The 12,773-nt window shown below is 45.2% G+C and overlaps 1 protein-coding gene across 1 annotated transcript in view; it reads right to left on the bottom strand.

Moving 5' to 3' along the window:
• Positions 1 to 12,317, bottom strand: part of SMCHD1 (structural maintenance of chromosomes flexible hinge domain containing 1) — a 383,867-nt gene extending 371,550 nt beyond the window's left edge. The window contains 1 exon segment of the mRNA XM_040432517.1: positions 11,623 to 12,317. Within this exon segment, the coding sequence (XP_040288451.1) occupies positions 11,623 to 11,763 (141 nt within the window). The 5' untranslated portion in view covers positions 11,764 to 12,317.
• Positions 12,318 to 12,773: the final 456 nt, after the last annotated feature.

Here is a 12,773-nt window from a genome sequence, read left to right as displayed (position 1 = left end):
CTGAGTCCTTAAGGGGTTAAGTTTGGCATACAAGGTTCAGGTTAGGGCTGCAGTAAACGATTATTTTAGAAATCGATTATTCTATCATTTTTTCTTATTAGATTTATCGTAAAAAATAAATTAATAGACTGTTTTCCTTTATAAAATTTCATCAGACCCCCTGCCATCAGTCCCCAACACCCTTCATTCCCCCCTGTGCGATCAGCCCAAGTGCATCAGTTCCCCCCAGTACCATTGGCTCCACTATCCCCAGTGCCATCAGCTCCGTTCCCCCAGTGCCTTCAGCTCTCCCCCACCCCAGTGCCTTCAGCTACACTGCCCCAGTGCTATCAGTCCCTCCATTGCCATGTCCCCCCACTCCCCAAGTGCCATCAGATCAGCCCCTCCATGTCCCCCAGTGCCATCAGATCAGCCCCTCCATGTCCCCCACTCCCATCTGCCCCTCCATGCCATCTATTGCCGGCTGTCCCCCTTCAGTGCCATGTCCCCAGCACCAGTGAAATAAAATATTTACCTTTCCTGTAGGGGCACCGCTCCACAGCTCCTTCCTCTTCTTCTCCACTCACTGGATCCTGACGTCACACAGCGTCGGGTCATAGTGCGTGCTTACATGCACTATGACCTGACGATGTGTCAGGATCTAGTGCAGCACGGTACGGGCCGGCGGGTGACGACGGAGCGGTGAGTAATAGCAAGCGCTTCACTCCCACTCCGTGGTCACATGACACAAATGAATCCTCGATGCAAAAAATTTGCATCGATGATTTTTTTGTGTCGAATGACTCGATTCAATCGAGTCATTGTTTCAGCCCTAGTTTAGGTTATGTAAGAATTCCGTTATGGATTCCGCTACCACGGACCATAACTTATATACACGAATCCATAATGGAATTGTTAGATAACCCGAACCTGAACCTTTAACGCCGAACTCGAAACACAAGTTTGTTCATCCCTAGTTGCGACCACAGGGGTGAATAAAGTGCTTTTCTTTTTCCAAATTTTTTGTGAGAGTGCTGCCATTATTTTAATTTTTATATTGGATTGGATTTGTTGCCAGATCCATTGGCCTGCACCTCCATATTTATATTTGGCCTGCTGTGCTGCCATTGTCATTATATATATATATATATATATATATATATATATATATATACACACACATACACACACATACATACATATATACACTGCTCAAAAAAATAAAGGGAACACAAAAATAACACATCCTAGATCTGAATTAATTAAATATTCTTCTGAAATACTTTGTTCTATACATAGTTGAATGTGCTGACAACAAAATCACACAAAAAAAAATATTTGGAAATCAAATTTTTTAACCCATGGAGGTCTGGATTTGGAGTCACCCTCAAAATTAAAGTGGAAAAACACACTACAGGCTGATCCAACTTTGATGTAATGTCCTTAAAACAAGTCAAAATGAGGCTCAGTAGTGTGTGTGGCCTCCACGTTCCTGTATGACCTCCCTACAACGCCTGTGCATGCTCCTGATGAGGTGGCGGACAGTCTGCTGAGGGATCTCCTCCCAGACCTGGACTAAAGCATCTGCCAACTCCTGGACAGTCTGTGGTGCAATGTGACGTTGGTGGATAGAGCGAGACGTGATGTCCCAGATGTGCTCAATTGGATTCAGGTCTGGGGAACGGGCGGGCCAGTCCATAGCATCAATGCCTTCGTCTTGCAGGAACTGCTGACACACTCCAGCCACATGAGGTCTAGCATTGTCTTGCATTAGGAGGAACCCAGGGCCAACCGCACCAGCATATGGTCTCACAAGGGGTCTGAGGATCTCATCTCGGTACCTAATGGCAGTCAGGCTACCTCTGGAGAGCACATAGAGGGCTGTGCGGCCCTCCAAAGAAATGCCACCCCACACCATTACTGACCCAATGCCAAACCGGTCATGCTGGAGGATGTTGCAGGCAGCAGAACGTTCTCCACGGCGTCTCCAGACTCTGTCACGTCTGTCACATGTGCTCAGTGTGAACCTGCTTTCATCTGTGAAGAGCACAGGGCGCCAGTGGCGAATTTGCCAATCTTGGTGTTTTCTGGCAAATGCCAAACGTCCTGCACGGTGTTGGGCTGTAAGCACAACCCCTACTTGTGGACGTCGGGCCCTCATATCACCCTCATGGAGTCTGTTTCTGACCGTTTGAGCAGACACATGCACATTTGTGGCCTGCTGGAGGTCATTTTGCAGGGCTCTGGCAGTGCTCCTCCTGTTCCTCCTTGCACAAATGCGGAGGTAGCGGTCCTGCTGCTGGGTTGTTGCACTCCTACGCCCTCCTCCACGTCTCCTAATGTACTGGCCTGTCTCCTGGTAGCGTCTCCATGCTCTGGACACTACACTGACAGACACAGCAAACCTTCTTGCCACAGCTCGCATTGATGTGCCATCCTGGATAAGCTGCACTACCTGATCCACTTGTGTGGGTTGTAGACTCCGTCTCATGCTACCACTAGAGTGAAAGCACCGGCAGCATTCAAAAGTGACCAAAACATCAGCCAGGAAGCATAGGAACTGAGAAGTGGTCAGGTCACCACCTGCAGAACCACCCCTTTATTGGGGGTGTCTTGCTAATTGCCTATAATTTCCACCTGTTGTCTATCCCATTTGCACAACAGCATGTGAAATTGATTGTCACTCAGTGTTGCTTCCTAAGTGGACAGTTTGATTCCACAGAAGTGTGATTGACTTGGAGTTACATTGTGTTGTTTAAGTGTTCCCTTTATTTTTTTGAGCAGTGTACATACACACACACACACACACACACACTTTTTGTGAGGCAAGGTAACCAAAAAATGGCTGTTCTGGCACAGTTTTTATTTAATTTTTCACCTGACAGGGTAGATCATGTGATATTTTTATAGAGCAGTACGATACACAGAAGAGAAAAAAGAATACCGAGATAGTAGACGCACATCTATAAAAATATCAAAAGAGAATGAATTAAAAACATTGTATACAATGAATCTGGGCCATGTGAACTGAATATAAACACATGTCCCGCTGACTCACCACAAATGCATGAACATTCCCCCACATATGCAAATAAACAGCAGCTGAAAACACATGTAATCCATCAACAATGAAAAAATGGAAAGCTACAATACTTATCATTTAGAATAGCATGGTGGGGGTGTGTGTGGTGGTCAGAAAAAGCCCAACGCGTATCGCCAGGCTCTGCTGGCTTCCTCAGGGGTGCCTGTTCCTGAATGGCATATAGGTGCATATATACACATAATAATCACTAATAATGGTCGATTTCACCTGTGTCGAGGCGGCAGAGTGGGGCGTGGGGGCGGCAACCTTCCGCTCAGCTGGTCAGTGGGAGGGATGAAGAAAGGAAAAGGGGGCTAGGTATATCAAATGTGCGCTTTAGATGTGCGCTTATTGCTGCCCATGTAAGTTCCGACATGAGCAGCGGCCGGAAATACTGTGCACCAGTCTGAGCCACCGAGCCGGCGCGTCCTGCGTTCCAAATACCGGAAATGGCAGGGGGCGCGCATGCTCACAGGACACACACTGCGTGCCAAACACCGGAAGTCCTACAGTATGAAGCACCGTAGACGCATCCGGAAGGAAGGGACCCGCGGACAAGGACACAAAGCGGAGCATGGCAACAAGGGAGGGAAGGGGAGGAAAAGAAAACAATATCAAAAAGAGTAACCTGAATTAAACACACCAGGCACAGTCAGCCCTTATCTAAGTGAGCATAAATCAACATGATCCACAGAAAAAAAAGAGACAAACGAAGGAACACCAAATTAAAATATATGTGAAAATGTGTGTCCAAAAAACTGCATAATTAGTGAAAAAATCCAATCCAATGAATATTATGCAGCAATGTACTGTCCAAAGTTCATGACCATAATAGATTACTATATATAGAGCACCATGCTCATTAAAATGGCCATATGCTATAATGACATCATCAAATGGCGTGTACAGTTCAATGCTGCATAGATATCCATGTACATGATAATCAAGCTATATGAACGTTATCCCTTACTTTATAAAAAAAATCCCTAATTACGTGAATTATTTGTGCTTATATTTCTCATTTCTTAATATAATTTATTTGTATTATTTCTTTATTATTTTTTACATTTGTGTTTTTAAATTTTTTGTTACATTATTTTTTTAATTTTTTTAATCTTTTTTTAAATTATTTTCTAAATTATTTTTTTGTTATATTATTGTATTTATATAAATTTAATAGTCGTTTGTTTATTATTATTTATTTTGTTATTTTTTATATTATATAAATTAATATTTTGTATACTGTTTATATTTTCTATATTATTTTCCATATATCTATTTTGTGTTTAAATATTTACTGTGCAGTTTACTTCTTGTTCCTTGGTATTATATTCTTCATAAAATTCTATAAAAAAAAAAAAAAAAAGGGAGAAATAATGGGGAAAGAATGGACAAGGAAAGGGAGGGAAGAGAGAGCGCTTTGTCACATAGTCCACAACCCATCCGACCGGGGCCCACGAGGAGGGGTAGAGGGGGAGAAGCGAGCAAATTCCATGCATACCAACAATGACTATCATATATGCTGTGTATGTGCCCCCGCTCCCTGCATTACATAGTTGTTTTTTAGCAGTGTGGTTACACGCTGTTTTCTTGGGTGTGGCACTTTTACTATTTTTCTTTGAATATTTTTATGGTCTGTTGTTGTTATGGCGGCATATGTGGAGGAGAGGGAGGCGGCTTGGAACTCCCAGGTGGCTACAATTTTCCAGGAGGGTGGAGATTTGGATGATGGTGGGGATTTCAGAGTATTAGTATCAGCCAGTTGACTGAGGCACACAAACGTTTTTCCAGAGTCTGGTGGAATGTGAAGAGCTTAGAGGAGTACATTAGATCTGGTTTCATTCCTAGGGGCCTTAGGGTGCAGAAATTCCCAGCTTGGGAGGTCACCCCGGAATTTAGGAGCACCTGGGAGCAAGGCTTGTCCCAATGTTCCAAAATTCTCATGGGAATGCTCATTGAACATGACAAGGATTTGTTGCGCCAAACTAAGCAGGGATTGGTTGAGCTAGAGATTAAGCTGGCGTCACATGATACATCAAAAGTTGACAATTTCTATACTAAACTAAGGGATGTATTGGACAAATATGATAAAGAAATTATGATGGGTAAGAAATCTAAGTTTCAACGCGATAAAACTGATTTTGAAAACAAGCAGGCTTTTAAGTGGAAGCATGCTGGTGTCACGGCTGTATGTGAGCAACAAGAGTATACACAGTAAAAAGAGCTACTGACCGGACCCAAACTAGGGAGGATAAAGGGTGACCCCTGTCAGACCCTCAAAGCTCTTCCTATGCTGCTAAAGCACATGCCCGGATCCAAATGGCGGAACGAGGCATGCCCGCGTACCTAAGAATGATGACCACTGTAACCCCTACAATAGTGGAAGGGGCACGGCCACCGGTGCCCTGCTCAGTATATGGAGGGAACCGTGGCCACCTCAGATCCAGTCAGAAAATAACCAGGTTCACAACAATGTCTGCACACTTAGCTGAAGGAGCTGCAGCCGCAGAGAAGATGGATCCAAGGACAGCTGGCAATATCCGGAGTGCTTGCTGCAGCAGAACACAGGTCCAGTGAACTGATAGCTACAAGTGAAGATACTCAAGCAAGAGCTACAACTGAAAAGAGAAATATAATCCACGCCCTACAATAGGAGGAGGGGTGATTTAAAGGCAGGGAAATCAACCGCAGGAGGAACAGCTGGGAGGAAGGAAACAGAAAGTAAAGACTTCATCACAGGGGCGGAGAAACAGAGCAGTGAAAACTCCTCCAAGCTCTAGTAGTGACATCATCACAGGGGTGGAGAAATAGAGCTGTGAGAACGTCTCAAAGCTCTGGTAGTGACAGCTGGGAATATGCGGGGTCAGGGTAGAAACAAAACCATGAATCCATCAACAAGAAATGCTGGGGGTAACTCTGAGCTCAGTGATCAGAGCCTGAGTGAGGGTGATTTTTTATCAGAAGCCAGCGACGACGGAGGTCAAGGAGGGGATTACGTAAATCCAAGAAAAAGAGGACCTCAACAATCGCATGAGCAGCAATTACCCACTCTTCCAGAAGAGACGACTACAACAATATTAAATGGTATGGATGCCAATACCCTTCAAGTTATAAACCTGTCTGGGTATAACTTGACCCCTCTTGAGAAGTCAGTATTGGAGAAGGGACTTTCCTTTTCCCGAATGCGGATCTTGGACAAATTTGAATTTGTGAAAGATACTTATTTGTTTTGCAGACAACTCTGTTTCAAGCTCCTGTATAACCAACCATCAATAATACAAAATTTGGCTGACGACGAACGCGGTGTATTTATGGATCTCATGGACCTTTTGCGGGAGAGTGAATCTGATACAGGTAGGAGGTGTTTCACTTTGAATAAACCCTCCTCTCTCACTCCCTCCTTGAACCTATTTCCCAACATTCAGCTTTTCTTTCAAGCGATAGTCCATGAAAAACGCAAGCTCAAACCTGATTCCATACATGGTAGAAATCTGAATAAATTGGAATCTGACACCATACGGAAACTGCAAGCAAATACCACCTTTGTTATCAAAGAGGCGGATAAGGGCGGTAACGTGGTCTTATGGGATATTGATCTATATACACGGGAAGCAAATCGACAGCTCAAGAACCGCATCTTTTATACACCCTTGCCTTCCGATCCAACCATGGTCTTCAAGAAGAAACTGGATCAGTTATTAAGGGCAGCCCGGGACATGTTTGTCATAACAAAGAAGGAGCATAATTTCTTGGAGGTGAGTAAACCTATCATTCCAACATTTTACATGCTCCCTAAGGTCCACAAGGATCAAGACCCCCAAGGGCGACCAATTGTGGCCGGCATTGGGGGTCTATGTGAACAGTCCTGCACCTACATAGATTTTTTTCTCCAACCTCTAGTCCTGGAACTATCTTCCTATATACGGGATTCCCTTCATTTGATTGAGATGCTGGAACATGTGTCTTTTACGTCTGACGTATTACTGGTGACCTGTGACGTCGAGTCTTTATATACTAATATAGCGCATAAGGACGGGATTTGGGCTGTTTCCCATTTTTTGGAGAGGTCGGCCTCTGCGGGGCAGGCCCACCGCGCATTCTTGGTGAGTCTCCTGCAATTTATTTTACATCATAATTATTTTGTTTTTGATCAGAATTTCTATAGACAGGAGTCCGGAACGGCGATGGGCGCGCGTTGTGCGCCCTCTTACGCCAACCTCTTTTTGGGCTGGTGGGAGGGGGTGTACATGTACCCGTCGCCGTTTTTTCATGATTGCGTGGTGGGCTGGTTCCGCTATATCGATGATATTCTGTTTTTTTGGCAGGGCTCCAAGGAGACGTGTATCCAATTTATCGATACACTAAACGTGAACAACTTGAATATCCACCTGACATATACCATCTCAAAGGTTGCGGTTGACTTTTTGGATCTAAAAATATGTAGGGAGGAAGGACGGATCATCACCTCCCTTTTTCGAAAAAACACCGCTACCAATAGTCTGTTGCATTATGGGAGCTTCCACCCGGCGCACATGAGAAATGGAATACCGAAAGGCCAATTCCTCAGACTACGCCGTAACTGCACGCATTTGACCGACTTCAGGACAGCCTCAGAGGATTTATCTTCACGCTTTAAGGATAGGGGTTACCCTAAGAAAATTATATTCTGTGCCTATGAAGAAGCTAAGGGCTCTGATCGAACCAAGTTGTTCACCCCGAAACCCAAAATCAGGGATGGTAAAATACATCTTATCACCCTCTATAACAATCAGTGGACAGCACTTTACAAGATTTTGGAGAACCATTGGTTCTTGCTTATGTCCGACCAAAGGCTTCTACCGTATGTAGATAGTAAACCAAAAATCATTGCACGCAAGGCACCATCTTTCAAGGACCGACTTGTACGAAGTCATTTCCAGCGCCCCACATGAGGTTTGGGGAGAGGGGTCAGATTGAAGGGCACTTTTCCGTGTGGCCAATGTAATATTTGCCCATTCATGTTGGGCAAAGATAATTTTATAAAGGATGAGCACTGCATACGACTCAATCATTATGTCAACTGCCGTACCAGAAACATTGTATATGGCATCATCTGCCCATGTAAGAAAATTTATGTGGGGCAGAGACTTCACAGGAACTGCGGAAACGAATCCAGCAGCATATGTCCAATATCACCTTGGCTGCCCGGGATAGGACTGAAAAGGAGAAACCTCTCACTTCTGTGGCTACTCACTTTCTGGATCACGATGCCGGTAAGTACAATGGTTTGGAGGTGGTGGGTCTAGAAAGGATCCAGCACAATATTAGGGGTGTACGTATGAGACAATGTTTGCTTAAAGCTGAATCCCGCTGGATCTTCAATTTGGATAGCTTGTCCCCTCAGGGTCTTAACGAGGAACTTTTATTCACAGGTTTCTACTCTGGGTAACACTGTATTTATATGTATTTGTTTTTTTCTTCGTTTATAGATTTGCACACTTTCTGTGCTCCTCTTTCTCACAAGATCACCGTTTTGTCACTTCGGCTGTTGCTGGAATCTACATTGTCTCTTCTCCTCTTACCTGGAACAGCCTAGTATGAAGCATAAAGAAGTCTCTGGATTGTCGCCTAAGGTCTCTCCACACGGATGTATATTGATGGACTTATTGCTCTCATTATATATACACAGTAACGTCCAGAATTGTATTGTTATATACAGCATATATGATAGTCATTGTTGGTATGTATGGAATTTGCTCGCTTCTCCCCCTCTCCCCCTCCTCGTGGGCCCCGATCGGATGGGTTGTGGACTATGTGACAAAGCGCTCTCTCTTCCCTCCCTTTCCTTGTCCATTCTTTCCCCATTATTTCTCCCCTTTTTTTATTTATTTTTTTATAGAATTTTATGAAGAATATAATACAAGGAACAATAAGTAAACTGCACAGTAAATATTTAAACACAAAATAGATATATGGAAAATAATATAGAAAATATAAACAGTATACAAAATATTAATTTATATAATATAAAAAATAACTAAATAATAAACAAACGACTATTAAATTTATATAAATACAATAATATAACAAAAAATAATTTAGAAAATAAATAATTTTAAAAAAAGATTTAAAAAATAATTTTAAAAATAATAATGTAACAAAAAAATTTAAAATCTCATGTGCATGAGCGCTAAGGCTAGGTCCACATCATGCTTTTGTCATACAATTAGCGTATATAAAAAATGTATATGTTAACGGATGCCTCATACAGATGTCATACAGTGGCATCTCTGTCACCATAGAGTTCCATTGTAAAAAAAAAGTATTGTTTTTTGCAGGATATAAAATATTGATTGGACCCTGGGCAAGAATTTACTTGGGCCTCCTGGATCCTGCCTTCCCACACCCTAGCATGCAATCACACCCTCCACCACAACACACCCACCCCCTTCTCCAACCACCCAGCACCCTTACTCACATAAAACAAGTAAGGCTACTTTCACACCTGCGTTAGGTGCGGATCCGTCTGGTATCTGCACAGACGGATCCGCACCTATAATGCAAACGCTTGTATCCGTTCAGAACGGATCCGTTTGCATTACCATGATCCGTTTGTTCATGATAATGCAAACGGATCCGTTTTGACTTACACTGAAAGTCAATGGGAGGCGGATCCGTTTTCAATAGCACCATAGGATGTCAGTGAAAACGAATTCGTCCCCATTGACTTACATTGTAAGTCAGGACGGATCCGTTTGGCTCAGTTTCGTCAGACGGACATCAAAACGCTGCAAGCAGCCTCCATCTGTGGATGACGCACTGTTATGGGGGCATCTGTGGATGACGCACTGTTATGGGGGCATCTGTGGATGACGCACTGTTATGGGGGCATCTGTGGATGACGCACTGTTATGGGGGCATCTGTGGATGACGCACTGTTATGGGGGCATCTGTGGATGACGCACTGTTATGGGGGCATCTGTGGATGACGCACTGTTATGGGGCATCTGTGGATGACATATATAGCATCTTATGCTATATATGTGTAATCCACAGATCCCCCCATAACAGTGTCCTGCAGCCCCCTCTGACCTGTACTTTGCTACATTGTATACTGCAGCCCGACCCACCACCCAGTCCTCTGTTACATTGCTGCCCCCCCTCTGTATGGCAGATTTGGGCTCTGTGTGTGCTCCTCGTCCACGCTGGTCGACCTACCTGCCCCCTCCCTCTCCACCTCCTCTGTCTGGGATGTCATATTTGGCAGGGCCTGTCCCTCCTGCTTCCCCGGCAGCCCCCCAGCATGCAGGCACCTCTGCTGCTCCTCAGCCTGGGGCAGGTCCACTCCCTCATCCTGCAGCACCCCGATGAGTTGCTCTGGGATGGGGTCTCTCTCTTTTCCCGGGGAGTGGTCGGAGGCCCGGGATAAACTTTGGGGGGCACTGCGGAGCCTCCAGGAGGTGCGGGGATCAATGTGGGCTCCAAGGGGCCCAACTGGAGGAGACAGTGATGGAAAGGGCCGAGTGTCTGCGAGCTGCGAGCGTCTGCAGATGGGGTAGCCCTCCCGTTACCGGCTCTGTACTAGTACTCACTATCAAAGTAGCGTAGCAGGCAGGCCGGCTGACAGCGTAACATCACTCACTGCGTCACGCGCCTGCTCCTCCCTTTTTAATAATGAAGCAGGTGCATGACGATGTGAGTGACGTTAAGCTGCCGGCCTGCCTGCTGCGCTAATTTGATAGTGAGTAGTGTACTAGTACAGTCATTTAATTTGTGGGCAGTAGCCAGCAGGGCTCAAGAGGCAGCTGCATTGGGCCCCCCAGGAGCAAATGGGTTGGGGGAACCTGTCACCTCCAGAAACCATCCCTAACCGCCAGCAGAGTGTTTCCGACGATAATTTTCTTTCTGAAGGCTGATGTGGCTAAAGCTCATAAAAAATTATTTTATCCCCTGAAGTCAAGAGGTCAGTGGCCTCCTTGCTTCAAGTCAAGATAACTGCGCCCCCTTCCCTGCCCCTGCGCTGTGACTGACAGCGCTTATGCAGAGAGTTTGGCTGCCTTTGCCGCACAACCGGCTGTCAGTCACAGGGAAGGGGGCCGCTGCCCCCTTGACTTCAAGCATGACTAGAGAAGCGCGCCGACAGGGGATAAAGGAACGGTTTCTGAGCTTTAGCCGCATCTGCATTCAGGAAGAAAATTATGGTCAGAAACGCACTGCTGGCTACTGTCAGGTACTCCTGGCGACTTGGGATGGTTTTTGGAGGTGACAGGTTCCCTTTAAAGACGGCCCTGAGTGTAGCATGCTTTTCCAGCCTGCAAAGTTCAGCAAAAAAAAAGATTTTTTTATATTATTTTTTTTATACAAAGGACGGCTGCCAATGTATAACATCTGTCTGAGGCATTTTTTTTTTTCATTATGACAAAAACTCCATGTGAACCCTGCCTTTTTAGTCCAGAAGAAATGTGTCCTAAGGGGTTAAAACTGGGCATGTTATGGGCAGCAGTGCCGCCCCCTCACACACACGGACCCGGGAGCTGCTTCTGACAGGACTCTGTATGCACAGTGACAGGAGGGGCCCCTACCTCACAGACGTCTGCGCGGAACTCCGGATAACCCCTTCGGATCCGCAGGCTCTTCTCCTCACACAACGACTGCTCCAAGCGGCGGTCAAACAAGAAAACAGTCAGAAGGGGACCCCCGCCATTGCCCTGCTCTGCCGCCATCTGTCTGGCTGCAAAAAAAGCTCACTAGTAGCGGGTCGGTACCGCACAGAACCTCAGCCCTGTGTTCTCGTCTAGTACAACAATCCCCGGGCACCAGGTTCAAACGTGGGCCTGTGACGTCACATCCGTGTACTCGAGTCTAAGGCTTCTCAAGCAGTTCCGAGAGTGACGTGAGGGTGTGCGGCGCCTGCCCGGGACTCGCTGACAGAGACGACCAGATACTGCGGGTTCTGTGACAGAACCGAGCTTCGAGTCCACAAGTCAGCGGCGGGAAATCTGCAGAACTGGAGCGCAAGCCAGCAGCCAATCAGATCGCTGCTTTCACCTTCCCTCACGCTGTAACATGCCTGCGGGCGGGCGGATTCCTCTGCAGCGGTTTTCATACTTGGGGCCTCATTACTTCTTTACCTCTGAGCTATAGCCTCCATTAATACTGTGTAATAATATAAAATATGGCCATTGTACACCAGAAAAAGGAGTGTGTTTGAAGAAGAGGGTGGCTTAATGTGAACTATTGTCTAGACACCAGTGGTTTGTTCACATTTTGTTTAGCGGCACTTTGAACTCCTTACACACCAGCCCGTCACCCCCATGGAAATGAAAAACACCAGAAAAAGAAATACCATAATTCAGCCGCACCTCCAAAAATAAAGCATAATTTTATTCAAACAGACAATTGACAAGTAAAAAACATGAATAGACAAGGCAAACCCCACACATGGGAAAAAAGTTAAAGTGCCACAGTGCATAAATAACCATGTCAAATGACAATAAAGTGTCAGCAAATCCTAGGAAATATACTTATCATCAAGCACAGTAGTAGCACATGGAATAGCAAAAACCCATCAGTGAGGGGAGCCAAGCAATCCTAACGCGTATCGCCAGTACAAATACTGGCTTCCTCAGAGATCCATGTTGATACAAGTAACTGTTAAAACCTTTATAGTTCACATAATTAAAACATAATTGTATAAACCTGTGGTAAACGCTAATAAAGTAGCGGTCATCTG

The sequence above is a fragment of the Bufo bufo genome, chromosome 5, assembly GCF_905171765.1.
Source record: "Bufo bufo chromosome 5, aBufBuf1.1, whole genome shotgun sequence".
Lineage (NCBI taxonomy): Eukaryota > Metazoa > Chordata > Amphibia > Anura > Bufonidae > Bufo > Bufo bufo.
The sequence above is the reverse complement of the archived record's forward strand: the minus strand, read 5'-3'. Positions and strand labels throughout refer to the sequence as shown.